The 26,896-nt window shown below is 42.5% G+C and overlaps 1 protein-coding gene across 2 annotated transcripts in view; it reads left to right on the forward strand.

The window, feature by feature from the left end:
- The first annotated feature begins 743 nt into the window (after nt 1-743).
- RAB3GAP2 (RAB3 GTPase activating non-catalytic protein subunit 2) overlaps nt 744-26,896 on the forward strand; it is a 41,595-nt gene continuing 15,442 nt past the window's right edge. The window contains exons 1-19 of one of the 2 annotated variants that reach the window (XM_016221192.2): nt 744-895; nt 11,756-11,826; nt 13,269-13,389; nt 14,194-14,275; nt 15,039-15,086; nt 15,165-15,240; nt 15,545-15,646; nt 17,229-17,328; nt 18,001-18,099; nt 18,664-18,812; nt 19,850-19,929; nt 20,054-20,143; nt 20,774-20,913; nt 21,973-22,189; nt 22,878-23,021; nt 23,230-23,312; nt 23,637-23,701; nt 25,506-25,596; nt 26,536-26,663. In XM_016221192.2, the coding sequence (XP_016076678.2) occupies nt 781-895; nt 11,756-11,826; nt 13,269-13,389; nt 14,194-14,275; nt 15,039-15,086; nt 15,165-15,240; nt 15,545-15,646; nt 17,229-17,328; nt 18,001-18,099; nt 18,664-18,812; nt 19,850-19,929; nt 20,054-20,143; nt 20,774-20,913; nt 21,973-22,189; nt 22,878-23,021; nt 23,230-23,312; nt 23,637-23,701; nt 25,506-25,596; nt 26,536-26,663 (2,001 nt within the window). In that variant the 5' untranslated portion in view covers nt 744-780. The remainder of the gene's footprint in view (nt 896-11,755; nt 11,827-13,268; nt 13,390-14,193; nt 14,276-15,038; nt 15,087-15,164; nt 15,241-15,544; nt 15,647-17,228; nt 17,329-18,000; nt 18,100-18,663; nt 18,813-19,849; nt 19,930-20,053; nt 20,144-20,773; nt 20,914-21,972; nt 22,190-22,877; nt 23,022-23,229; nt 23,313-23,636; nt 23,702-25,505; nt 25,597-26,535; nt 26,664-26,896) is intronic. The other variant, XM_016221193.2, reaches the window with a different exon arrangement.

Consider the following 26,896-nt stretch of genomic DNA (forward strand, 5'->3'; position numbering starts at 1 on the left):
CCCGTTTGCGCTCCGCTTTGTGCTCCACGCCTCGCGCGTCCGGAACGGAGCGGCCGGCCACGCGGACCTGCCGAATGGGTGGGTGGGTGCGTGAACCGGCTGCCGGCCCGGCGGGCGGGTGGGTGAACGGGCGGCCCCGGCGGGCGGGTCCGCGGCTCACGCGGGCGACTCGGCGGATCGCGCCCCGCGCGAGGCCCGCACAGCACCGTGGGGGTCTGCGGGAGGCGCCCCGCAAGCAGCCTGCCCCCGGGAGACACTCCTCTCTGCAAACGCGGGCCTGGCGCGCCGCCGCCCCCACCCGCCGGCCTCCCGCTGACCCGGGCTTGTTCCCCGCAGTATCTGTGGATCGCGCGGCTGGCAAAGCATCGCATCCCTAAGATCGGCTCAGAGACAAAGGCCGACGCGGCGGGAAAAACCCAATGAGAGCATCTCCGGCTAAACGTCGTGATGAAAGAAACGGATCGTTCCCGGCTGCAGGCGCAGAACCGCGACTGAAGTCGGTCCCGGAGCCATGGCTCCGGCCGCCTCGGCAGAGCCCCTTGGGCCAGCCGCCGGGTCACGTGACCCCGAGCGCCTCCGCCGGGCCGTCCTGCGCGTGCGCACGGCTCGGGGGGCGGGGCTCCGGCGAGCGCTGACAGCTTCCGGTCGTCGCCCCGCCCCTGCGCGGCTGAGGCGCTCCGGGCCGGGCGGTGGCGGTGGCGGTGGCGGGGGCCGCGGCGGGGCGGCGGGCGGCGGGGCGTGGTCCGGCCAGGCGAGCGCGCGGCGGGGCTCCCCGGAGCCATGGCCTGCGCCATTGTCCAGTTCTGCCACTTCCAGGACCTCCAGGCCGCCCGGGACTTCCTCTTCCCTCACCTGCGGGAGGAGACCCCCCTCGGCGCCGTGCGGAGGGACCCCAGTAAGTGCCGGCGCTTCGCCGCTCCCTTCCCGGGGGGCTCGGGTCCGCATCCGCGCCGCCGCCTCCGCCCTGGGGGGCCCTGGTCTCCCTGCGAGGACGCCCGTGCCCTCCTCGTCCTGAAGCCCCCTCCGCCGCGGCAGCGTGGGTGTCGCCCCAGCTGTCTCCCCCAAAGCTGCGTCCCGCCTCCTCCGGTCTCTCTCGTGCGCCCTGCCCCCCTCCCGGCCTTTCCATCCCCGGAGGGTCTGTGGCCTTCGGCTTCCTCCGCTTCCAGAAGTGTTGGCCGTCGCCCACGCGCGCCCTCCGCGAGCCCCTCCCCCCTCCCCCCTCCCCCCTCCCCCCGTGTCCAGAGCTAAAGACTCAATGGCCGGTGGACGAGTGAGTGACCCCTGCCTGAGGCGGTGGGTGGGGGCGCGCGTCTCTCCCCAAGCAGGGCGATGCCCTGTCGGGGAGGGAGCGAGACCCCGCGGCCGGAGCCGGACTGGACTTTACACGTAGCGAGTCGTCGGCGCGTCAGTCACGGCGACGCGGCCGCGGGAAGTTGACTCGCTTCCGTGAGACGGGACCTGCGGCCGGTCGCCGCCGCCGCGCGCGGGGCCTGCGCCCCGGGCCGGGGAACCTCCCGCGGCTGGTTCACGGGGCACCGCGTGGGTCCTCAGTTCCCTGCGTGTCCCGCGTGGAAAGGGGTGTGTGTGGGGTGTGTGGGTGGTTTGCGCGCTCCCCGTTTCCAGCCTGAAGCACCTTGGGCAAAAGTACGGCTGCCGGAGCGGTGGTAAAAGGCCCACTAAATACACCCCCCCCCCCTCCTTTTAAGAAAGGTCGAGGATACGGAATCAGGGCTGTGTGGGCACATTCACGCTCTAGTTCTACAGGTCGGATGAGGTTGGTGGTCGCTGTCCTTCCTCTTGGAGCTTGTGATTCCCCGGGCACATCATTAGCAGCTGCCGCGCGTGCGGCGCGATCGAGACGCGTGCCCGTGGAAGTGCACGCGCGCGGTCCTCTCCGAGGGGTAACGCCTGTGAAGTAGTAGGTAGACGTGCAGGGAGAGGTGGCCGCGTGCGGGGGAGGGGAGGCCGGAGCCGGCACCGTGTCTCAGAGCTGAGACGACCTGGGAGAGGCCGCGAAGGTGGCGGAGCTGGATCCTGAGAAGCCGCGTGGAGGCAGTGGGATGGGTGCCTTTGAAAGGCTTTCCGCAGAGACATGCCGTGGGTGGTCAGCTTTGGACCTAACAGAGTCAGTAAACTTTTCCAGTTGCTGTTGTGTGCTCCGGCAGCTGTGTGCAGGAGAGGTAGGAAGCAGGTCAGTGGGTTGGGAGACTGTTCCAATAATCCATGCGAGAAGTGATGGGAGCCCGAACTAAAATAGCCCGAGCAGGGCTTGAGAGCAAGGGCTAGATTAGAGAGCAGTGAAGGAGGTAGAACCTGCAGGACCCGGTGGAGACCTGGTGATGGGCGTTATAGCTGATGAGTGGGAGGGAGTTAAGGATGCCTCTGGGATTTTGACTTGTGCCAAGGGTATACAGTGAGAGAGACGGAAGGAGATAGGTTTTGTGTACGTCCAAGGAGGGGGTCCAGTTGAACACCAGATGCAGAAGTCTAAAACTCAGTAAGGATTCCTGGGCCACAGATGTTAATTTGAGAGTTTTCAGCAAAACGTGTCATATGAGTTTCAAGGATTATGCACACAGTCATGACCCATTGCGATTGGGTTGTAGTGCGAACATCATAGGGTGCACTTACACAGACCTGGATGGTCTAGGCTACTAATGTAATTGTATGTGCTGTTCTTTTCTCGGACCAGCAGCACAGTAGGTTTGTTTACAGCAGCAGCACCACAAACACGGGAGTAATACATTGTGCAGTGACATTAAGATAGCCACAGAGTCACTAGTCAGTGGGAAATTTTCAGCCCTGTTAAAATCTTATAGGACCACCGTCGTATATGTGGTCCATCGTTGACGGAAACATCTTCGGCAGTGCGTGGCTGCATGGTGATATGAACTGAGTACTGAAGTTTGGGTCAAGTGGAGGTTAATGGGAAGAAGACTGAGAAAGAGCCATGGGGGGGGGGACCAGGTGAGCAGAATGCTCCAGCAGCTGAGGGAGAAGAGCATTTGAGAGAATTTGATGAAATGCAAGAGTGGTCAGCAGTTGCAAATGCAGCAGAGGTCCTCTAAGGATGGAAGAATGCTTGTTGGTTTTGGGAAGGTGGAGGTGACTGGGAGCTGAGGACAGTTTCGGTGGAAAGGTGGAGGCAGAAAGCATATTTACAGGATATTGAGGAGTTAAAAAATGAAGTTGACTATTTCATGGAGCCAGGTTATGAAGGATAGTAGATGCAGGGCTGTAGACAGAATGTAGCAAAAAAGAGCACATATTCTGTATCTCATTTCCCTAGTCCATCCAGCCCACTATCTACTCTCACCTGGGCAGTGGCACCTGACTTCTAACAAATCTTCCTGCTTCCACTCTTGGTTTCTTGTAACTACTTCCCAAAAGCAGTCAGAGTGCACTCTTAAAGACATAGTTTAGATGGTAACATTCCCCTCTTTATAAGTCTCTATGCTTTCGATTGCACTTAAATAGAAAATCCAAAATTCTTGCATGGCTTATAAGACCCTTGAGGCCCTGCCTTCTGCCACTTCTTGCACTTCATGCTGCTCCTCTCCCTTATTTTTTATGCTTGAAACCCACTTTGCCTTGTTAAACCAGCCAAGCTTATTTGCATCAGAGGCCTTTGCCCTTGCCCTCCTCTCTGCCTCGGATGCTCTGTGCAGGTCTGTGCATGCCAGCTGCATCTTGTCATGCGAGTCTCAGCTCAGATGTCAACATCTCAGGGAGGCCTTTTAGATCATGTAATCTAAAGTAGTCACTCCTGCCCCTTTGATCTCATTTGTTGCTCTCAGTCACATCATCTTGTTTATTTTCGTCGCTGTGTCTACACTGTCCAGCATGGTAGTCTCTAGCCACATCGGGCTGTTGAGCCCTTGAAACATGGCAAGTGCCACTGAGGAGCTGAATTTTATTTTACTTAATTTAAATAGCCAGATGTGGCTAGTGGCTACCATATTGTATTGCACAGTTACAGGTGCTAAAATTTATGCCCATACAGAATCAATAGTTGTTCAAGATCACACAACGAAGGGGTGGCCTTCGGCTCTGAACTCAATCCAGGCAATTGAGGATATAATCATACCCCACACATCTAGGTTAATTTGCAATATGCCTATGAGTTTGCAGATATTTAATTTATTACCCTTTTAAATCAAATTCTTAGGTTGATGTTTGTTGGTATTATTGTGGCTACCATCAATTTAGGTAGAAAATAAATGAAGAAAGAACCTCTCAACCAGTGAGTCCCTTTGCCAGGCCTGTATTTTACAGTTAAAATGGTACGTTAATTTACAAATAAAAATCAGGAAAATAGCTTGCCCTTCCGTAGATAGTGTACTTGGAATTTCAGTAATCACACCACGCCCTCCTTTATAAAACATCACGTTTTGTAACGAGCTCTTAATTAAAAAAAAACAAAAAACTAAACTTTTGTGGGGGGGAAATTTATAGAGTAAAAGTGAAGTTCATTTAGCGGGGTAAATGGACCTGCCTTAAATCGCTGGTGGTGTTTCACTTTGCTTTTCTTCACTTTATTAGTGTTACAAGTGATTACTTTATTGGGAAGCAGAAATCATGAGATCATTTTCTTTTTCTAGCTTATATAGGATATGTCTAGGGGATATGTAAAACCAAAGGAAAAAAAAAAAGAGAGAGAAACCTTAATTACTTGTCATGAATTGTTTGTATTAGGTAAGTGATCATTTTGAAGGCTTATCAGTTGGTTTAGTAATTCTTTTATTTAAATGTGGCAGCTGCCATAGACATAGTGATGGCTGGTACCTGGGCACCTAGAACTCAGTGCCACTCTCTTCTGTATTTGAGTTGGCGGAGACTAACAGCACGACTTTGTTACCTTTGATCTTCAGTTACGAAATGAGGCTGTCTTCTGTTGCTTTAAAAGAGATCTTGAAGCCTACTGTTTCCCAGTGTTTACATTAGTGATAATAAATCATAATTGTTTATACAAGATTAAGATTTAAAACCTACTAAGCAGATATTAAAATTTGTCTCATACTTTGAAATTTCAGAAATGGATGGTAATATGGTTCCCCACTTAACCCACAGTGGCATAATTTCCATTGAGACTGGATTTCTAGACCAGAGCTTTCTGATACTTATAATTGAGTTGGGCAGTAAATAAATAAGTAAATAAATAATAGATTATATTAGAATAGCATTCTGTGGAGAAAATGAAGTGCAAAACAGAACCCAAGGGGAAAGAAGAACTTATAAAATTACTCTTAGAGTAGATCATTATATTTTTTAATGGATGTTGGTGGGTATCATTTCCCTACAGTATTTAGAATCCACTGAATACATTTAAAAGGATGATATAAATTTATGTTAAAATGCCCATGTTTACAGTCTATCAGAAATTACATATTTACGCAAAGGATATATACTAGCAAAAACTCTTTGGTAAGCAAAAAGTTTGAAGGTATTCTTCTATAGGGCTCAGTCATTCCCAACCCCCCCCCCAACTTTTTTTTGCACCATAGCATGCATGAAAAATAAGACATGGACCCTGAAAAAGAAGAAAAATGTTGGGGACATTTTCCTGATTTCAAAACATTACAAAGCTACAGTAATCACACTTGTATGGTGCTGGCATAAAGACAGACAGATTAGTGCAATAGACTAGAAAGCCCAGAAATAAACCCTTGCTTATGTGGTCAAGTGATTTTTGAGTAGGATGCCAGACCACTCAAGGGGGAAAGGACAGCCTCTGCAACAAATGTGTTGGGAAAACTGCATCTCCATATACAAAGGAATGAAGCCGGACCGTTATCTTACGCAATATACAAAAATTAACTCAGAATTGTATTCCTATCCTAGGCAAACAGAAGTGCCTCTTTACGTACATACTTGTCGTCATTCTGTGTTATCAGTTTGACTTCTCTAATAAATGAAAAATGGTTCTCATGTGGTATTAAGATCATTACCTGTATTTTTTTTAAAGCGGCAAGTAATAGCAAGATTAAGCTGGTATTGGGAGAATTTAAGGGGAGTTTTCTCAGGGATAGTAGTTGAATATTAGAATGGAGTTAATAAGATGTTGAATTGGCTTCTTTGGAATATGCAGAAATTAGCTTTAGCTGGCAGCATTTACACGCCTTCAGCTACATTTCATAATGGCATACCCTTCCTCACCTGATGAGCTGTGCTTGTCTTTTTCTGTTGCCGTGGATATAATAAATCAGTTACAGCCCAGCCGAGTGTGGCTCAGCGGCTGAGCGTCAGCCTAGGATCCAGGCGATCGGGGTTCAATTCCTGGTCAGGGCACATGCCCGGGTTTCGGGCTCGATCAGTGACTCTCATCATTGATGTTTCTATCTCTCTCTCTCCCTCTCCTTTCCTCTCTCTGAAATCAATAAAGAGATATTAAAAAATAAAAATAAATTAAAAAAAATTAAAAAAAATAAATCAGTAACATAAGTATGACATTGTAGGAAACAGCGATGAGAGATGTATAAGTTCTTTCTAATTGCATAATATATTATTGCCCTTACTTTGAAAACAGAATAATAGAATGGAGACTAGGGCATATTACATTTCTTCAGGTTTGTTTTTTGTTTGTTTTGTTTCATTGTTTTTGTTAAGTTGGGTCAGAAGATTTCTTAGGTTTTTGGGCAAAGAGAGCCTGTTTAATAAACCTTTTACAGCAGGTTGGATACACTCTTTCTGCTTAAAGATATTTTCAGTTCTGTCACTCTGTGAATCAGCTGTGAGAACATGTTATGTGATGTAGCAGGTCACTTATTTGACAACGTGAGTCATTAGAATTCTAGAACCGAAAGGGACCTTAAAGATCCAGTCTGATTGAATCATGGGGATTTGAAAGAGCTAAACCCCTGCTGTTGAAAATGGGATGACCTCCTCATTTTAGGTTGCTACATATTTTTATGTGCTGAAAGGAATATGCTAATATGAAATTTATTTTCCCATTTCCATCTCCCTAGAAGTAGAAAAAGATGAATAATTCTGAGGCATAGGAAATTAAGAAGCAGATTCTCTATAATTTAGTCTTTTTTTTTTTTTTAACTTTGTATTGCTATGTGATACTTGCCTTGCCTTGGCCGAGAGGACCCGACTAAACTTTGTTGGACCCCTTAATTATTTACAAGTCAAAGCTTCTAGAGGTTCTTCCTCCTTATAGAGAGAAACAAGTACACTATCTCTGTTTTTCCTTGTCTTGGAAGATCGGAAATGAATTTGCTTCTGTGCTAATAAGATCTTTTATTAGGCCATGAAGATGAAATTAAGTTTTCCTTTTCCTAACACTTAATGATTTCAGTTTCTCATTTAGTTCTTGATCTTGACATACTCATATTGGAAAAAGCAAATACTGTCAAATTAATTGCCCACTTCCAGAATTCAATTTCCTTTCTAGCTTTAGGTTCTTGTTATATGAAAAACATACACACAGTTTATGAGGACAGACTGTTCAGAAGCAAATCAGAATACTGTGTTTTTGGAATTAAATATAGCTATGGGAAGTAGAAGTTGAATTTCCTAGTTAAGCTTTTGTTGGTAGAATAATTCTACCAACAAAATAACCCTAAAAAACACCCCTGTAATTTCTTTGATGGTTGAATTAAAATGTGTTTTCTCAGTGGTGTGAAGGTTGCAATGAGTATATCATTTATCAAGTGAGAGACTGAACAGTTTTTTTATACTATATAATCTGATCTCTTCAGGGGGGAAAACTCTCTCCAGAAGGAGTTGTAGTTACATTTTATATTTCAAAGTCATTGGTTTCATTCATTCAGACAAAACGTTTAACTTGGTAAGAACAAGGGTTTATGCTTATGTTACCAATTTTTCTTAGATGGTTCAAACTGGCCTTCTTCAGTGATGGGTATCCAAAAGTTAAGGATTGAAAAGTCAAGTTATTAGTCAGTGAGGAGGTAGGTGGTTGCTTTTTGTTAAGTTGGTTGGGGACCAGCCTATGAATTTTATTTATATAGAGAGCAAGTATGATTCAGGGTATGGTGTGACACCAGAGAGGGGGTGATTTCAGCAAAGAAGGTGGAGTAATAAAACATTCTAAGCGACGATCTTAATGCAACCCTTGATTTTCTGTGAATTTTAAGGAAAGATGGCTAAGAATGTGAAAAGAATAGGTGTGTGTGTGTGTAAATGTTGGCACACACAATATGCCCATTCTCTGCCCTCCAAGGCTTAATAGTTAGCTGTATAGACAAGGTTGTTCATATGAAAAATAATACAATAATTAATAAATAACAATAGAAGAATAAACTCTGTTTTTCAGATACTCACAACTGTAGACCTTCTTTTGCCCCACCGTGCATGTTAAACTCACTGCTTTGGTTATCCACATCCTTGATCAGTGACCACTTTAAAAACCCTGATAGTGATATTGATTGAAGAAGACTATCCTTTGTAGAAAAGTTACTAGGAGGAAAGACGGCTTGAAGAAAATTCTCTACGTGAATGGCAGCTTTATTAGACATTAGCTATTAGTAGCTAGCTTTAGCTATTAGATGTGATAGCTGATTTTCAATGTAAACCTTTTTTTTTTTTTTTTAAAAAGAACCTGGTTGGCCTGCAAGGCATAAAAAATAACCTTGGTAAAATGCGAGATTCCAACACTTTTTAACAGCTAACAATAGCTGTCAGCAAAACAGGGTTAAATGATTTTCAGCAGAAGTCAGGAGGCTGCAGAAATTCTATCTCTGGCACTGTGTAGAAATAGCCACAGGGTAGTGCACAGTTTGCAGTCAGTTTGTTTTTCTTCATGTTTCCCATTGTTAAGATGACTAGAATTTGGAATGCATTTTCTTACAGTATTATAAAGAGACTTAGGATTCTGGACTAACCTTCAAAAACGTCTTTAACCTACTCAAGTAATAGTTTTGTTTCACCTCCCTTTAACTTCTGATTGTACCATGGAAAATGTATTCCTGTGATGGGGGAGATGCCTGATTAAATTCTTTCCCTCTTCTTAAAAGAAACTCCCAGTCAGGGGCATTGAGACATGGCACCCAGTCATAAACACAAACATCTTGTATAAAGCAAGCATTTTTTCAAGGTCTTCCTCTTCCTGGATGTTTTGAATTGAGGCATAAGGAGATACTGGGTCTCTGCAGGGGCAGGAAGTCCAAATTGCTGCCCTCTTCTCTTTGATTGTATGAGTCATTTGTGAATTGAGTCAGGTACTTCTTTTGCCAGGATGGAGGAGAAATAGCACATTTTTCATGGTTTTGTTTTGTACAGCATTCAACAGAGGTTATGTGCACAGACTAAGCTGTTTGATGGCTTATTTGCTTTTGTGTGTCCAGCACTTAGCTCAATGCCCAAGACAGAAAAGATGCTGTGATTCTTTAATGAATGATGAATAAATGAATGAATGACTAGCTGACCTTCATGAACTGCTGTAAATTCTGCATGGTTTTCAGATTGTGGTAATTTGATAAGTACATTATTCTTACAGCAATTGAAAAATCGAATTGTGGATTTTAGTGCAATGAACTTTTCTAGTTAGGTTGCTTTCTCATACCAGAGCCAGTGAGTTTTCTAAAACTGTGTAAGTGGGGTGGCCTAGTTGCCATCAGCTCCACAATAAGGCAGTTGTTTTTGGCGTAGTGGAAAAATAAGCAGAATAAAGAGATTGCCTAACCAAATTTTGTTGCCTGAGAACAAATTGTAATTTTCCAAGTTACACACAAAAACAGGTCCAAGTCTCAGTATCAAGGAAATGTTTCTATTTTAGAATAATAAGCATTCTTACTTTTGACCTTAACTGTAAGCCCCACTGTTTCCTAATCATTATCGTCTTCGTAAGCCGTAGGAGGACTACGTATAGCAGGATGCTTGGAACTCAGGCTGCCTGAACCCACAGCCCGCTCCATCCCTTACTCTTCTGTGATCTTGGTCAAGCTGTGGACACTAAGTGATCTGTTTTTCACGTTGTAAAAGGGGGATGATAAAGGATCTTTGTGATGCTTAAGTGAACTAATGTCTGTAAAGCACTTAGGCATATAGACACGCTGCATTCACGTTAGTTATGTGATGACATAGATATGCTGCATATACGTTAATTATGTGATGACCCCTGTATGTGCAGTACATCCTTTTGCCCCTTTGCCTTTCTTTGCTCATGTTGACCGTTTTCTTAAGTATATTTGCAGAGTTGCTAGCCACTTTTTAAAGACTTGGTTTAAGACGACTCCTCGCTGTGTTTTTTCAGCTCTCTCGCGCCTCATCTGAGTCCCCATAGTAATCGATGACAGTGCTCACCATGTGTTATAATTACATATTTGTCCCCTAAACCAGCTACACCACAAATTCTGTAAGGAGCATGTTTGTATTTTTCTCTGTTCCTGCTGCACATGGTGCTTAGCAGAACATTTGTTAGTTGCTTAATGAACACATATTTGGAAACCTTCTGTAAGTTGTAGAGTGTTAATCAGATGATAGTCCTCAAGGACTTGATATATGCCTTGCAGTGTGCTTGGTGTATTAGAATGTAGTTATTTGGTATCTAAATACCATTTGTATCTAATGGATTTTAGCAACTTGTAAGGCCTAATAGATGGAAAAGATCTATTTCTTTCCTTCCTACTATAGGCATTCTAGATACCAAGTTCAGTCCCATTTTTAAAATTGATTCTTCCCCCCAGAATTTTAAAGCTGGTTGGTTTATGTGGAGAGTTTTATTTATATTTGGTAATATTTTAAGGGCTAAATCTTGGTGACTAACATTGCAAGCTTACATGTCGGGCACTTAGGACTTCACTGATTTAAATCCTGTAACAGCCCTGCTAGGTGGAGGTACTGCTGTTTTCCAGGCTTTTGTGGTGCAAGAACTAAAGCTTATAGATTTGGGGTAACTTGCTCTAGGTCACAGAGCTGGTAATGCTGGATCCAAGATGAAAACCTGGGTAATCTGATTCTGGGGCCTAAACTTATAAGTCATGCAGCTGCTTGCTCTTTTCACATTTTATTTTAACTTAATCTGTTTTTTAATTTGAGGTGATATAAAGCATCTAATATTTGATTCAGAGTAGGTGATCAAAAAATAATTTTATTCCTTCGTTCTGATGGGATACCGTAAGAGAGAAATTAAAAAATGTTATATAAAAACAAGTAGCATCAATAATATAAGGAATCATACTCTTGAAACCTATATGGGATTTTTAATTTCTTGTTACAGTGTTTGTTGAACATCTTATTTTAATCCACAAAAATGTTCTCACGTGTAAGAAATCACAGGATATCAGAAAAAAGGTGGAGAATAGATCTGTCTTATTTCAACATTTAGTTTTCTTTTTCATTGATACCTTGCCTTATCAAAAAACAACTCACTTTTTAAGACGTCTGCGTGAAATTTTAGGTGTTTTTGTCACTGAGTATATTTAATTTGTCTAATGTCTTAACAACTATTGTCATTTTGAGATTTTTTTTTTTAAAGTCACATTTGCAGTTTGATTTAAATGTGATTTAACTTGCTGTCCAGTATCTTAAGATCCAGATAAGTTGCACAGTTTTACTAGGCCATAGATTCAGAAATTCAGGTCATATGTTTCCTGGTTATTATTAAATAAGCAATATCCTGATGTAGTATAGTTTACCATTACTTTCTACCTCACCATCACTATTACATTTATGTAATATATATCTATATAATGTTTTATATATATCAAGGGTTGGCTTTAGGTTTCGAGAAAATGTTTTAAAATATTTTAAGCTCTATATTTCATGTAAATACTTTTCTTTTTGAAAATAGGTAAATCAACGAACTGGGAAGATGATGGTTGGGGAACATGGGAGGAAACAGAGCATGCCCTGCAGGAACCTGTAAGTCTTTATAAATATATGGATGCTTTTCGATAGCAATGTTTTCCTTTTGAAATGAGGTTGACATATTTTAGTGTTAGGTTGACATTTTAAAATCTTTGTCAAGAACATTTTTGTGCTTACTTAACAATACTAATTACTATTTAAATAAAATTATACATTCTCCCCCTCACCCCTGCCCCAACAGGAGTTATGTTTATAGCTAATGGATGCATTTAATGTTCACTTGAGTAACTAGGTAGGTGGTAGTCTTTGTGGAAAGCCAAGGTAGTCTCTGGTGCTGCTGTTTTTGTGTTTTTGAATTTCATGCTTCTCTTGGGAAATTAGCTTGTCAAATGATGGTGTTATTTTAGGATCAGTACCTTCCAGGGAGCAGTATTGGTGACTGTGGGTCCCGTTACTATGGGGAAGTTTTCAGAAAATCTAACTGGTAGGCAGATGCCCTTATAGCACAAAACAAAATGATGAGGTCCCATCTTGTCTGCCGCCCAGTGTGTGTGGATACTCACTGAGCACCCTCCTTAGGTCTTTCTAGCCCACTTTCCAGCCTGAGCTTTTTTGACCAGTTGGAAGTCCAGCTTTGTTGTAAAACCCAACACTAGTTCATTGTGATCCAACCTGGCAAGGGATTTCCTCATCTCTGCTATTCCAGTGCTTGGATGGTGTTACTTGTACTTGGACTCGAGGCCCCCCTGAAACATTTGACATGGGACAGACCCACACTCTTGTATTATTTGTCTTTTATAAAACTACGTTTAGGAACACCTGTATAGAGTTGCTGCCATTTTTGTTGGGAAAAGGGGGAGAAGGTAGTAAATGTATTTATTTGTATGTGCAGAAGGTGTCTCTGGAAATATGCACCAGAACTGATTACATGGGTTGTCTCTAGACTGAGCTGGGCAACTGGAGTACAGGAGTCTGAGAGACTTTCCAAAGGAGACCTTTTTAGATGAATTTACCTATATAGTGAATACATTTTTCATTCAAAAAAGTGAAAACCCTTTCAGGTCAAATAAGAAGAAAAAAGTGTCAAATGTAGCAAATAGTTCACAGATCCTATGGCCATAATCATCAGACAGCTCTTTCTTTGCTGTCTGGCTGCAGACCCCCTAGCTGTCTCTCTGAAATAGGATTATTACATTTCCTAAAACGGAATCATTTTTGGAGTGATCCCTATGTGATACTCTTTTAATGTCTTGCTAGTTTATATTTGTTTACATTAAACATTTTTTGCATTAATATTCAAAGCTGTGGTTTGTTTATAGTGGGTGTTTTGCTGGTCATCTTCGATATGTTTTTATAAGGAATATTATTGAGACTTTATAAAAGAATTGGAAAGACTGCTTTCCCCTTTTCCTTCCCCTTGCCTTTCGAGGCCGACAAGCTGAGTTGAAGTGCTCTTGATGGTTTTGCATGTACACTCACTGTCATTTTACCCACAGGAAGAAGGAAATACTTCCAAAATGCAAAAAACTTCCTGGCTTCAGGATTGTGTTTTATCCCTGTCGCCAACCAACGATCTTATGGTTCTAGCTCGGGAGCAGAAAGCTGTATTTCTAGTGCGTGAGTACCCTTTTCCAGTGGCCTTCATTTTAATGTATAGAAGAGAAATGTGTTAGAGAGAAAGAAGTGTTATTTCTATTGTATGCATTGTATGGCAGCACTCGATAGTTTATGTATTGTATAAAACTTTTTATTTCCTTGTTTGTATTTCTCTTTTTTCCTTTTCTGTTTTTTTCCCTTGGCTGCAGATATTTTAACCATCTCTCTGTGGCGCTTTGGAGACAGTGCCAGGCATTGCCCAATCCTTGCAAGGGGCAGCCAGACCTAAAAGGGCCTCTGACCCCTTCTTAGTAATAAAGAGAGCAAGGAGATTTTCAACTATAACTTGAAAACTACAGTACTGCAGTTTCCTATTTGGGGCATAAGTTTTCAGCTCATGATGTTTGCTGAAGATTAAAATTAAAGTTTAAGTAAACAGAGGATATGAAAACCTCCCTGATCAAGATGAGATCGTATATAAAATGGCTATGGAATGTCTTATAAAGCAGATTTACCCTCCAGCAGCATAAATCTGACAGGAAGTTGCCTTGTCATCTGAAGATAAAATAGGTAGTGGGGGGATTCATAAGAATTAATAACTTTATTATATGACTTTAACTGGAGGAAGGAGAGACTTAGGGTAGACTTTTATGTACACCTGACAAAAATTTTTGAACATTGTCTTATATTTATGACCCAGGTCTATTACTACAGAGCTATTAAATTTTGTACTCATCGTTCTAAAGAGAAAGAGTGAAATTTATAAATTGCTGTCTTAGTATATTACAGTTAAAGTTATTTTATATGATAACTTAATTTTTTCAGCAAAATGGAAATACAGTGATAAGGGAAAGGAAGAAATGCAGTTTGCTGTTGGTTGGAGTGGCTCCTTGAATGTCGAAGAAGGGTAGGTACTGGTTAATCTTTTTTGTCTCTGTGTGTTAAATGTGTATTTGAAATTGTTTGGTAAGTAAATTTATTAAGAAGTTTCATCTTTTGGAAAGTATGTTCATTTCAACTTTGAGGTTGTAGAGCATGATTCAGTTAGCAGATTTTAATTTCGTTCATGTGATTACTATTAAAAAAACTGTTTGGAGAAGGTTTAAAGAAGAATCTTACAACATCTTTTCTACATTTTGTCTTTTCTGCCACCTTTCATTAATAATTTTATTCAGCCAGAAAGTCAAGAAGTCAAGGGCAGCCCACCAGCTGAAGTGCAGTAAGTCCTAGGATGTGTGCTCTGCAGACCTGCAGTAGCATGGCTGCCAGGTCCTCCCCCCCTCCGCCCACCTTCTCACTGATGGAGGAGGGGGGAGGGTGGGGAAGGAAGGCAGCCTGGTGAGCCTTTGATGTTTCCTCAGTTCTATAGACGTAATCATAGTGCACAGTCAGGGTTTGCTGTCTTTATTTTCATGCTTTTCATGCCAATTCAGAGTGAAAATACTGTTTTTTTAACCTCAAGTGAATGCGTCATTACCTTTCGTGGGAGTGGATTTGATGATCCTACTGATGGCAGAGTTTCACTGTGATTTTACTGAGGCTCTGACTCAGATAGATCCACAGAGCCCATCTTCCACTCACTGCCCTTCTGCATCACATTAGAGAGAACTGAAAGCAATTCATTCATTTATTAGATAAGCTCATGGTTTTGTTTTTGTCTTTGTTTTTAGGGAACATGTCACCAGTGCCCTGTGCATCCCCCTGGCAAGCCAGAAGAGGTAAGGAGAAATAAGAGGGGTTGGTTGGCTCTGCTCTGGTTTATGGGCTGTTCCTGTCATGAATTTCATCTGTGGCAGGAGTTCCACGGGCCGTCCCGACTGGACCTGCATCGTGCTGGGCTTCACGTCAGGTTCTGTACGCTTCTACACGGAGGTGAGCTGCTCATCCAGTGGTCAGAAATGCCAGTGGACTGGGACGCCTGGCTGTGCAGCCCCACTGTACTCACTTGTGACTCATTCCCTGCTGATTGGGAGTGTGGAGCTGATGCTCTACGGGGGTGGAGGCTGGACAGGGGAGGGCAGTGGTAGAAAGTTCTGATAAAAGCTATACAGAAGAGCAGCTGTGTTCTTCTGAGAAGAGAGGACCTGGTGTCTGTGGGAAACTTGTTGGGGAAATGGTACCTGCCCAGGTATGTTGGTGAGAAACCAAGCTGGGCTCTCTCTGTGCTTCTTCCTAGAATGGTGTCCTCTTGCTCGCGCAGCTTCTGAATGAGGACCCGGTGCTGCAGCTTAAATGCAGGACCTACGAGATCCCTCGACATCCTGGCGTGACTGAGCAGGTTGTGAGAGTTTGTGTTTAGAGAACCAGTGCCTTTACTTAGAAGTCGTGTCTTTCCTCTTTATTGGGTGGAGACTTAAAGCTACCTTTATCTGATGACATAGCTGTACTGTCACATTCTAGAGATGCAACTGATTTACAGCTGAGCAGAGAGAATACCAGTCGTGCTTTTACTCATTTAATGAAGTATTGCATGCTTCGTTCTACAAAAAAATAAAACACTTTAGTCAGAAGCCAAAAAAGGTTTTCTTATTTTTAGAATTTAATAATGACTTAAAAATGTGATCTTATATAACTTTATAGATTTTTTGTTTGCATATGTGTGTGTGCTTTCCTTTTTTGTAGTGCTCTGCTTCCAAAAGATTTCAAGTTAACAGGAATATATATTGTGTACCTGAGGGGACTTCACTTGTATGATAGATGGACTAGAGCTGTAGGGACTGGAGCTATAGAAGAAACTTAATATTAGAGACTGGACTAATACCCAGTAATACCTATGAAAGAGTTAATTAGTAATGTAAAGTAATACCTGGTTAATTGCTGATTTATGAGGACAGAATAAATTCTGTACAAGTTTGGAGAAGGGGAGCTCCATTAGAAGCAGGAAAATTAAAGAAAATTTTATTGAGGAGGTGAATTGAATTAGGCCTTGAATAAGGGTATAGAACTTACAGTTAATGGGAAAAATAACTGCCTTTGAGCTGAGACCTGAATGATCAGAAACGAGGCAGGTGAAGATCTGGGAGCTGAAGGTCCAGGCGCACTCAAAGCCCCGAGATGATGATGATCTTCCTGTTGTATGGGGCAAAGGGAGAGAGGCGAGGTGATGGGAGACTTGTGCCGGATCTCACAGGCATGGTTCCAGGGTTCAGGTTGAATTCTAAATGCAGAGGAAGCCCTGGAGAGTGAATCAGGAGGGTGGTTTGATCTGCTGTGTCTCACAGAGGTCACGCTGTGTGGAGCATAGACTGTGGAGAGCAAGAGTAGACGCAGGCAGCCAGACTCCATGTCCATCAGCAAGAACTGGCTAACAAGTTTAGTGCATCTAATGCAGCGCTGTGTAACCACGATGAAAAATTATTTGTTCACCTAGCAATATGGAAAATAATTCACATATTATTGAATAATTAAACATGTTATGGAATAGTCGGTGTGGTCTGTTATCACACAAAAGTCTGTGCTTACATGTGAGGATGTGTATTGAGACCTGCTAGGGATTTCAGGTGACTCCCCTTTTTTTCCTTCCTACTTTTATATATTGTTTGTATCTGCACAATGACTATTTTATTTTTATGAAACTTGTGCCTTTTTTTGTTGTTCGTCTTGCCTTCTATCCTGAAAGCATTGACCAGGTACAATAGTTCATATTTGAGGAGAATCTTAAGTCCTTGGCCAGAGGTATTCTGGAATCAGTTTTCCGTTTATTTTTACTTTGCTCTGCCTGTGTTGTTTTGTGTGTGGGTGGTTGACAGTCGTTCAGTCATTGTGTTTTTTATTTTACATTAATCATGACATTCAACTCAGATGGCAAAAGGGATACCCTTATTTGGCAATGATGATTTATTATTTTCTTTCTTTGGCAGAATGAAGAGTTGAGTATCTTATATCCAGCTGCCATTGTGACTATTGATGGATTTAGCCTTTTTCAGTCTCTTCGTGCTTGTCGAAATCAGGTAGCAAAAGGTAATTTTTTGGGCAAGAAATAGCTAACTTGTGATGATGTTTGTCTAATTTCATTTAACCTTCTTAGAGAATTCAGTACGTCTCCTAAATTAGAAAGGCCTTCCAAGCTAGATTTAGCTTTTCCTTTCATGACTCAAGCACCACGTGGAAGTACCAAGGTTAATGGTTGGAATTTCATTCATTTCCTCAGGCAGCGCTATCTCTGTTAACATGTCTCCATCCAGCCTGGCTCAGTTACTTGCCTCTGAAACCTCGCTGCGTGTGCTCCCAGCATAGCCCCAGGGTTTGAGTTTGTCCCTGAGTTAGGCAGTTGTTCTTGTCCCCGGGATTTTAGCCACAGTCTTTCTCAAGGGGAGACATGGCTTACTGGGCCCCTATGGAATTGACCTTGATTATTAGAAATAGTCTAGAATTTTTAACTGTCATCTCTAATTACCGAGTGTTCCAAAGTCTCAGCGACAGCCAGTGTGCCCTTTTGACATCTGCATTGAATAGGCATTGTCCTGGCATGAATAAATTTTCCTTTATGCCTGGTTTACATTCCTTTGTCTCATTACTATATGCTGGAATTTTAGGATAATAAGTAAATACATTTTTTGTGATTTTTAAAAATAAAACGTCATTGTATCCATTGTAGTGAAGCTTGGTTTGTCTAATTATTTTTTTTGGCAGCTGCAGCATCCGGCAATGAGAACATACAACCACCACCCTTAGCTTATAAGAAATGGGGTCTCCAAGATGTTGACACTATTGTCGATCATGCTAGCATTGGTAAGCATCACGAGTTCAATTCTTTTGGAATTAATTTTTATACCTTTTGATTGAAGTATCTCATTGATTCAAAATGTAGATTTATTCTTATGTGAAAATAAAATGCATTGCTTTTAGTGAGACTCATGGAAGTCAGTTCAGACTTGCGGATTATCATAGGATTATGTCTTTAACAGTTCTAATAACTATGCCCTCAGCGGCGGTACTGTACAGTGTTGTCACTATTTGACTTAATTTTTCTGCAGACGAGTTTAATCCACATAATGACCCCATGGATTAGTCTTTGAAAAATGTAACCTTTAAACCAGCAGAATATAGACAAAAGCAGATTTCACCTTGAAATCAGTATTTGAAGGCTCACTGTACTAGGCATCGGGAAAGCAGAGACGAGAAGACATGTTCCTGATGTCGGGAAGCATGAAGGTAGTTAGAAGAAACTGTGGAATAGTTACAGGACCACAGCCTAGTGATTGTTGGGGTAGACACTGGGCCTGCCTCAGTGGAAGCTGAGAGAAGCCTGGTATTTCAGTCCATTCAAATCCTGCATTGTTGCTTTATTGTCAGGTATTATGACGCTGTCCCCTTTCGATCAAATGAAGACTGCCTCCAACATTGGTGGGTTTAACGCGGCCATTAAGAACAGCCCCCCTGCCATGTCTCAGTATATCACTGTGGGGTCCAATCCATTCACTGGCTTCTTCTATGCTTTAGAGGTAAGGTTCCTTCTGACTGTGAGGAAGGCCACAGATTGATTTTTCAACTTGTTTATGAAATAGGTGTGGTGCCTTAGCCTTAGAAAGATTAAGCACTTTACATTTCTAAGTTCAGTTTAAGTTCAAGTGAATCTCAGCTCCCTTTCTTCTTAATTCTTTTAATTAACCAAAGGTGCTAAAGTCGGCTTAAAACAAATGTACTGCCCGGCTGGGCGTGGTTCAGCAGTTGAGTGTCGACCTAGGATCCAGGTGATCAGGGTTCGATTTCCGGTCAGGGCACGTGCCCGGGTTGCGGGCTCTGTCCCCAGTTGGGGGTGTGCAGGAGGCAGCTGATCAATGACTCTCTTATCATTGATGTTTCTCTCTCTCTCCTTTTCCTTTCCTCTCTGAAATCAATAAAGATATATTTAAAAAAACACACACACACAAAAAATGTTTGTTTCTGGTGACCCGAGTTCGTGGACACTGAGTTGCCTTTGGATGTGGGTGTGGTGGTCAGAAGCTCAGGGCTGTGGATCAGCCCCCAGGGGTTTGCATCAGTGAGGAACTGTCCAGACAGAGCAGGCTGCCAGTTGTCGTTAGTGATGAAAGTTGCTTATTAAAATGGGGGAAAGTGAGATTTGGTAGCTCTTCTCACTTGGAAAGCAGCCTTCTCAGAATTGCCCAAACTACGTTATTAAAAATAGATATTTTTTAGAAAGAGGGAAAAGAGCCAGTTGTGTACAGATGGGAAATCCACAGCCCTGCTACAGTAATTCCATCTTCATGTCTTAGTTTAAAAGTTTCCATTAAATTACAACTCAAAGAGGGAAATCCTAAAGATAAAATAGCCTGCCAGTGGTTTTGACATTTATACTATACAGTTAAAATTTTTGATGATAGTGCTACCTCCTGCAATAAAGTTTTTACTGTACCCTCTGAAAGAAGGGCTAGTCCAGGCTTTCCAGCCTTTTCAAACTTTGTGACGTAGGCCTCATTTAGAAGGTGCATCCTTTGTCAGCTGTTAAGTTTTCTCCTCCACATGTTCTGTTTTCCAGGGAAGCAGTCAGCCATTGTTATCTCATGTTGCCCTAGCAGTTGCCAGTAAACTCACTTCTGCTCTGTTTAATGCCGCCAGGTAATCACACGATGAAATTAAAATGTACCTAATTTGTGTCTAACTGGGTTTTGCTTCTGACTTGCTAGTCTGCACTTGGATGCTCTGGAAGCCCTGGTTTTATTCCCATGCGCTCTCTTTTCAGCGGTTGGCTTGGTTGGAAGAGTAAGCACGAGGATGAAGCTGCCCCGAAGCAAAAGCCAAAGATGGAACCAGCCACCCCGCTAGCTGTGAGGCAAGTCTGCTGTTATCCTCTCAACTTGTGTTTTTAGAAATGTCCTGTGAGATTTGTGGTCTCTTGGTGAGCTCAGCTGATCCAATAATCCCACGAGTCTTTGGAGCCTCTAAAGTCACTAGTATGGGATGATTTTTCCAGTAGAATGTGAATTCCATGAGGACAGTGGTTCTTGCCTGTTTCATTCACTGCTGTCTCCCTTTCACATTGCAGGGGCTCAGTATGTATTTGTGAGTGTGTGTGTTTTTTTTTTTTTTTACAGACCCTTATACACTTAGCTTAAGTTGCAGGAACATTAATTTTGTGATAGCTGATGAATTTCTTTTTAAAAATAGTTTAGTTTGTCAGTAAGTTGTAAAAACTTAAACAATACTTAGGTATTTCTTTAAAAAAACTAACAAAACCCAGGCGTCCTGTGCTGTCAGGCTCTTCAGGATGCTGACCTTGACTCCTCGCTTACTTCATCGGTGCAAAGGACATTGAGTGCATTTGGCAGGTTTTGGGGGGAGAGGCTTGCATTCCTTTATATAAAAAGAGATTCAGCCTATTTTATTTATGCATTTCATTATAGTGGCATATAGTTCTAGACTGGAATGTGATGCGGGCTTTTTGTTTTCTTTTAAACATCAGATTTGGGCTTCCAGATTCCAGACGCCACGGTGAGAGCATCTGTCTGTCTCCCTGTAACACACTGGCGGCAGTAACGGATGATTTTGGCAGAGTTGTTTTATTGGATGTAGCCAGAGGAATCGCAATACGCATGTGGAAAGGTACTTACAAAAATCCAGAAAAAATTAATTTGCTTTTTACCCCCAATATTTGAGCAACATTGCCATCCTGTAGCTTCTGGTTGAAACACTGTTTAGCCCTTTATCTTTATGTTTTTTTTTACCTGAACCTGGGTCAGCAACACTTGATCCAGTAATCCAGTTGCTATGTCTTTAAGTTGGATGAACTCATAGGCACTTCTAACCTCTTTTTTATGTACTTCTCAATTCTCACTGTCGTTGTCAATTCCTGAACTCAGTTTTTTGCCCCTGCTATGCTCATTCCACTTCATAAGGCCATGCATGAGTTAGATGTCCTTCCCAAATCCAGAATGCTAAGCCTTTCCGACTTAAGATAGCACAATCTAACAAAATCCATCTTGGCTGACTTGATTTTTATATCTATATGCTTGGATCACTTCACTTAGTTTCTTGGTCACTATGTCAGTTGGAAGTCACATTTAGCTGCTGATAACAGACCCAAGTCCAGGATTGATATAAAGTCACCACAGTATCCTCAGGAACCCAGTCTCCTTCCATGTAGCTTTCCCACTCAAGGTTATCTCATGGTGCAAAAGGCTGCTGGAGCTCCAGCCTTCTTATCTGCATCCCATGAAGGAAGAAGGGGAAGGAGTGTGTCTACTTTGAAGATATTTCCTGAGGTCCCTCCGGCCTTTTTCTTTAGAACATTATCCTGGAGCTAGTCACCTGGTCTTACCTAACTGTAAAGGAGACTTGAAAATACGAAGGTACATTGTCAACCTGAAGAAAATAAAATGTCTTTGACTAAGGAAGAAGTGGAGAGTGCATCGTTGGGAGTCATCTGGAGTAGTAACATGAGCACAGATTGGACACCGCAGTTATGGGGCAGTCTGGTCTGTACTTAACAATGTGAGGAATAACAGATTTGGGGACATGAAACTATTCTGGACCAGATTGAGGCCACGCTCACCTTCTCGTCAAAGAATTCCTGCAGTGCTCACCTGCCATAGTGCTTCAGAAAGGCTACTATTAAACTTAGATTAATTAACCAATTAGCATCCCTTCTCTTCTGCCTCTCAGGGTATCGGGACGCCCAGATTGGTTGGATCCAAGTTGTTGAGGACCTCCACGAAAGAGTCCCGGAGAAGGGGGACTCCTCCCCCTTTGGAAATACTCAGGGTCCCAGTCGAGTAGCTCAGTTCCTGGTGATCTACGCTCCGAGGAGGGGGATCTTGGAGGTGTGGAGCACACAGCAGGGACCCAGAGTGGGCGCTTTCAACGTGGGGAAGCACTGCAGGTGAGCTGCAAACTGCACCTTCCTGGTGACAGATGAGAGCCATTCATGTAAAGCCTTTATTAAATCTGCTTATTTGCTTGCAAGTTGTGTGAGGCACAATATGTTCTCTATTGTGGTTTTTCCTGCAAATGTCTAATAACAAAGAAATCTTCTTGAAAAGACCATGATGTGCTGCTGAATGAGTTAGCTTTAATGCTGCCATATTTTAAAATGTTTTTGTTGATTTTAGAGAGAAAAGAAGGGAAAGGGATAGAGATAGAAACATCAGCCTCCTGCTCGCCCCTTGCTGGGGACTGAGCGCACAACCTGGACGTGTGCCCTGAGAGTCAAACCGGTGACTCTTGGTTCATGGGCAGTGCTCAACCACTGAGCCACACCGGCCAGGCTGGTCTCATCCCTTACACTGGAGACTCCAAAGGGAAGATGCCTTCAGATGTCAGATGCAGTGAATGATTTGTTTGCTTTGCAACACAGGCCTGTGCTCATTTCATTTCCTAGCACATTTTAATGAGGCAGGACTCTGCCAGTTGAGTCCTGCTTCACTTCCATTTTGGTACTTAACTTGCCTGTCGATGCTCCTGAATTGCTGGTAATGTTGGGGCCCCAGGTTGTAGTAGAAGCCCCTGTGACATTTCTCCTTTCTCTGATGTCCTCACCATATTGATGCGTGATTTCTGTATGTATACAGGCTCCTGTACCCTGGCTACAAAATAATGGGCCTGAACAATGTCACCAGTCAGAGTTGGCAGCCACAGACTTACCAGATCTGCCTCGTGGACCCCATGTCCGCAAGTGTAAAAACAGTGACTGTTCCTTTCCACTTGGCGCTGAGGTGAGGCTTCTCCAGTGTCTGCTCGCCATTGCCCCTCTGCCTGCTTGTCCCAGTTTGGCATCTTGCTGTTTGTTTTGCTTTGTTTCGTAGTTATTGTTTTCTTGTGTTTGTTTTTTCTTATTAGACTGCTACCTTTACAGTTGGAGTGTCAGAATTAGGAGGAAACCATGTCCTGTTCTGTAAGAACTTGTTGTGTTTATTGTTTTAGTGACAAGAAGAGCGAACGGGCCAAGGACATGCACTTAGTGAAGAAATTGTCAGTCCTGCTGAAAGCAAAGTCGCCCAGTCGTGGTGGGTGTCCTCTAATAACAGTGATAAGCAAGCTCTGTCATTCTGTAAATTAATAGTACACTCTAAATGGAGCCGCCACAGAGCTCCGTTGCGTTTATGAGCTGTGGCAGCTCCTTTCAGAATAAGTCGAGGCACAGGCAGTCACCTGCACTTATTAGTGGAGTCGCTCAGTCAGGATGTATGAACATTTGTAGCAGTTAACATGAGAGACCCTGGAAATCCTGTAAACTGACTGGAAGTACAGATCCATGCATCTTTCTTTCAGAATAAAGTTTACCTGCAATAAAACTGGCAATCTTACTTAGCTTAATTTTCTCTTTCTAGATTCGGTTGAAACAGAAATAAAGGAAATAATTCTCGATATCAAGTACCCTGCAACCAAAAAGCAGGTGAGTGTACGTGTGAAGCTTTCCACTGAGTGGCTGTTATAATGCCCTTCGAAGAAAATCTTCGTTTTCTTTCCCCTCCAGACACGACAGGCTAGCCTTCCTTTCGTGTTTTTATTCATGTTCTTCCTTTTCGATGTTCCCATGCAGAAGTTTTTGCTTTCCTTTCTTTCTTTTTTTAAAAAGTCAGCAGTACCATCACACAAGCAAGAGAACGTGTTCTGTACACACACATGTCCATACATAACATCTGTTCAGATTAAAGAATAGTACATAACCCACGTGATGACCTCCAGGAGCTCTGTGGAGCCCCACGTCCCCCCTCCCATTTCTAATGTCCCCGTGTTCAGAATTTTGCTTCTGTGTTGCTTTTCTTTAGAGTTACATAATTTTTATATGGCCTCTTTAAAGCATATGGATGCATTTTCTGCCTTTTCGACTGTATATAAATGGAGTCATGCCCCGTGTCTTCTGTGATATCCCTTCTTCCCCTGAAGGGACACCCATGTTGACACACGGGCTGCAGCGATGTGCAGATAATGCCCTGTGATTCTACTCTGACTGCAGTATAGCTCCCTTCCCGTTGTCTCCAGTTTCTTGATTTTATGAACCGTGATCTGTGAGTATCCTGTGTGTGCCCCTTAGCAGGACTTTCTCCGGAGCATCAGAGGTGTTGCCGCTCGGCATATGTTGTCAGCTTGGCTCAGATAAACACTTATAAAAATTCTCCAAAAAAAAAAAAAAGTTTTTCTTGCATCTGGACCTAAGAGGGGAATTGCTAGGCTCTGAGCCTCTTCAGCTGCCCTGGTTAATGATAAATTGCTTCTGGAAATCTCATCCTGACTCATGTTCGCACTCGTATTGTGTAAGGGGCGCTGTTGCTCCCCAGCTTCAAATCCAAGGTTACACTGTGGGGTGAGGTGGGAAGTATATATAGGGTGTCTCCAAAACATGTAAACACATCTTTAACAGCTGATAACTCACTTAATTTTCACTCCTTTTCAGGTAACTGATTTGAAATAATGGGTGACGCCAGACTAAATTTTGAACAAAGAAAATGTATCCTAAAGTGCCACTAGACTTTTTTATGGCGATACATAAAAAATAAAATTTATGGTACAAAACTGACAACAGTTGACGAATTGAGGGCACACAAATACCCAACAAAATGGTTCTTGATGTTTGCGATTCCATTGCTTGGCGTTATCAGCAGGGCCTGGATCAGAACGGTCATCAGTTTGAAAACAGGCGTTGACAGGAAAAATATTAATTTCTCTAGATTCTTTGAAATTTTGAAAGTGAAGTGTATGTTAATAAATACTGACTTTCTGATCATTCAAGTGTGTATGCATTTTTGGGGGACACCCATATATCTAGATTGGCCTAAAGATTCGGTCAGCTGCACCCAGATGTGATGATTAAGATGTCAGCTTTTGCTATTGACACAACAATAACAGACTCTATTTCTTATTTATACTTACATGGTATAGACACATTCAGACTCATCTTATTAGTGAGTAGCTTTCTCTGTTTCTCTTTTGTCCTGGCTATTCTGTTAAATAGCAGTCACTTTTGACTGTTTCATTCTCATCTGGACTTTGGGTCATTATACCGTATTTGGCATGATATGAAATCGGTTTCATATTACTTACGATGCAACTTTAACTCACAGGTACGGACACTAATGCATCTTAAAAATGCAGCTTCCTTTTGAACTTTGGGGGCATGAAAGTGGAGGCATCAATGTCAGATTTAAACAAAACCATTGCCTTCTGATGACTGGAATTGCTCAATGTCTTCCTTCTAGGCTTTGGAGAGCATTTTGGCAAATGAACATTTACCATTTTCCTGCCTTAGAAACGTCACTCAGACTCTCATGGACACTTTGAAAAATCAAGGTAATAGGTTTGTACTAATTGTGGTTATGGTCTCACTTCATTTTATAACTCTGCCTGTAGAAAGCTACTCACAGCTCATACCACCCTCTTACGTTAACATGAAAATAATCTGTATAAGATAAATTTATTTCACACCTTTATGATTTGGGGACTTTCTTATTCCCTGTTCATTGTATGAGTTGCTCTTCATCTGAGCTTTATTAACCTTGGGGAAAAACCTGATTGATAGAGAATTAAGTGGAATTCTACTTTTGGTCTCTGTGGCAATGCTTCTTGAGGACACACCTGGCACAGTCCACAGTTCCTGGTTGAATTGTAATGTCTTTGACCAGCACGAGAGCAAGAAGAGCCAGGCATCTTTAATTTTGTCTGTCTTCAGGGTGTGAGCCGAATAGGCATCCTGAGTTATGCGCTGAGACAGAACATTTTCAAAGCTGTCTCCAGATCATTTATTTAAATTTCAGTATTAGACCAAGATTCTTCTTTCTTTTTTCTTTTGTTGCTTTTTCTTTTTTTCACCCTTACTGTTAGAGCACCTTATTTTGTTAAAAAATTTATTTTGCCATGATCAAAAGATTATCTTTGTCTTATTAATCTTCTGTAGCTTAAGCATCCCAGTGTTTAATAAAATAGAACAGGGAATTGTGTAATATTAAGAGATTTAATGAAGAAAAGCCTTTTATGGGTCTGTTCAGTATGTTCGTTTTTTTGGGTTTTTTAAAAAATATATCTTTATTGACTTCAGAGAGAGGAAAGGAGAGGGAGAGAGAGAGATAGAAACATCAATGATGAGAGAGTCATTAATCGGCTGCCCTCCTGCACGCCCCTGACCGGGAATCGAACCCCGATCTCCTGGATCCTAGGTCGACGCTCAACCGTTGAACCACGCCCGGCCGGGCCAGTATGTCTCTTTAATGTATTTTCCCCTCTGCCTCTTAGAGGTTGAGTCTGTTGATGAAGTGTTGCTGCAGTTCTGTGCCAGTAAACTGAAGCTGCTCCATCTTTACGAGGCCGTCAGTCAGTTAAATTCCCTTGGCTTTCATTCAGACGCATCATTCTCGGATAATGTAAGTAATCCCACTACCCATTATACAAAATAATCTCTGATTCTTTTCAATTTTTCAGATTGGCAGTTGTCAGATTGTTCTTTTTCTTTTCTATTTTTAAAGCACTTTTTAAGAATTAAAATTATATTTCCTATAGACTTGTTTAGATCCTTTACAAAGCATGCAGCCAGCTTCTGGGCTGGGTGGCTCATTTTGTGCATACAGAACTGAAATTCAGGTCATAAGCTCATATA

Source organism: Miniopterus natalensis, chromosome 21 (genome assembly GCF_054644295.1).
Source record: "Miniopterus natalensis isolate mMinNat1 chromosome 21, mMinNat1.hap1, whole genome shotgun sequence".
Taxonomy (NCBI): Eukaryota; Metazoa; Chordata; class Mammalia; order Chiroptera; family Miniopteridae; genus Miniopterus; species Miniopterus natalensis.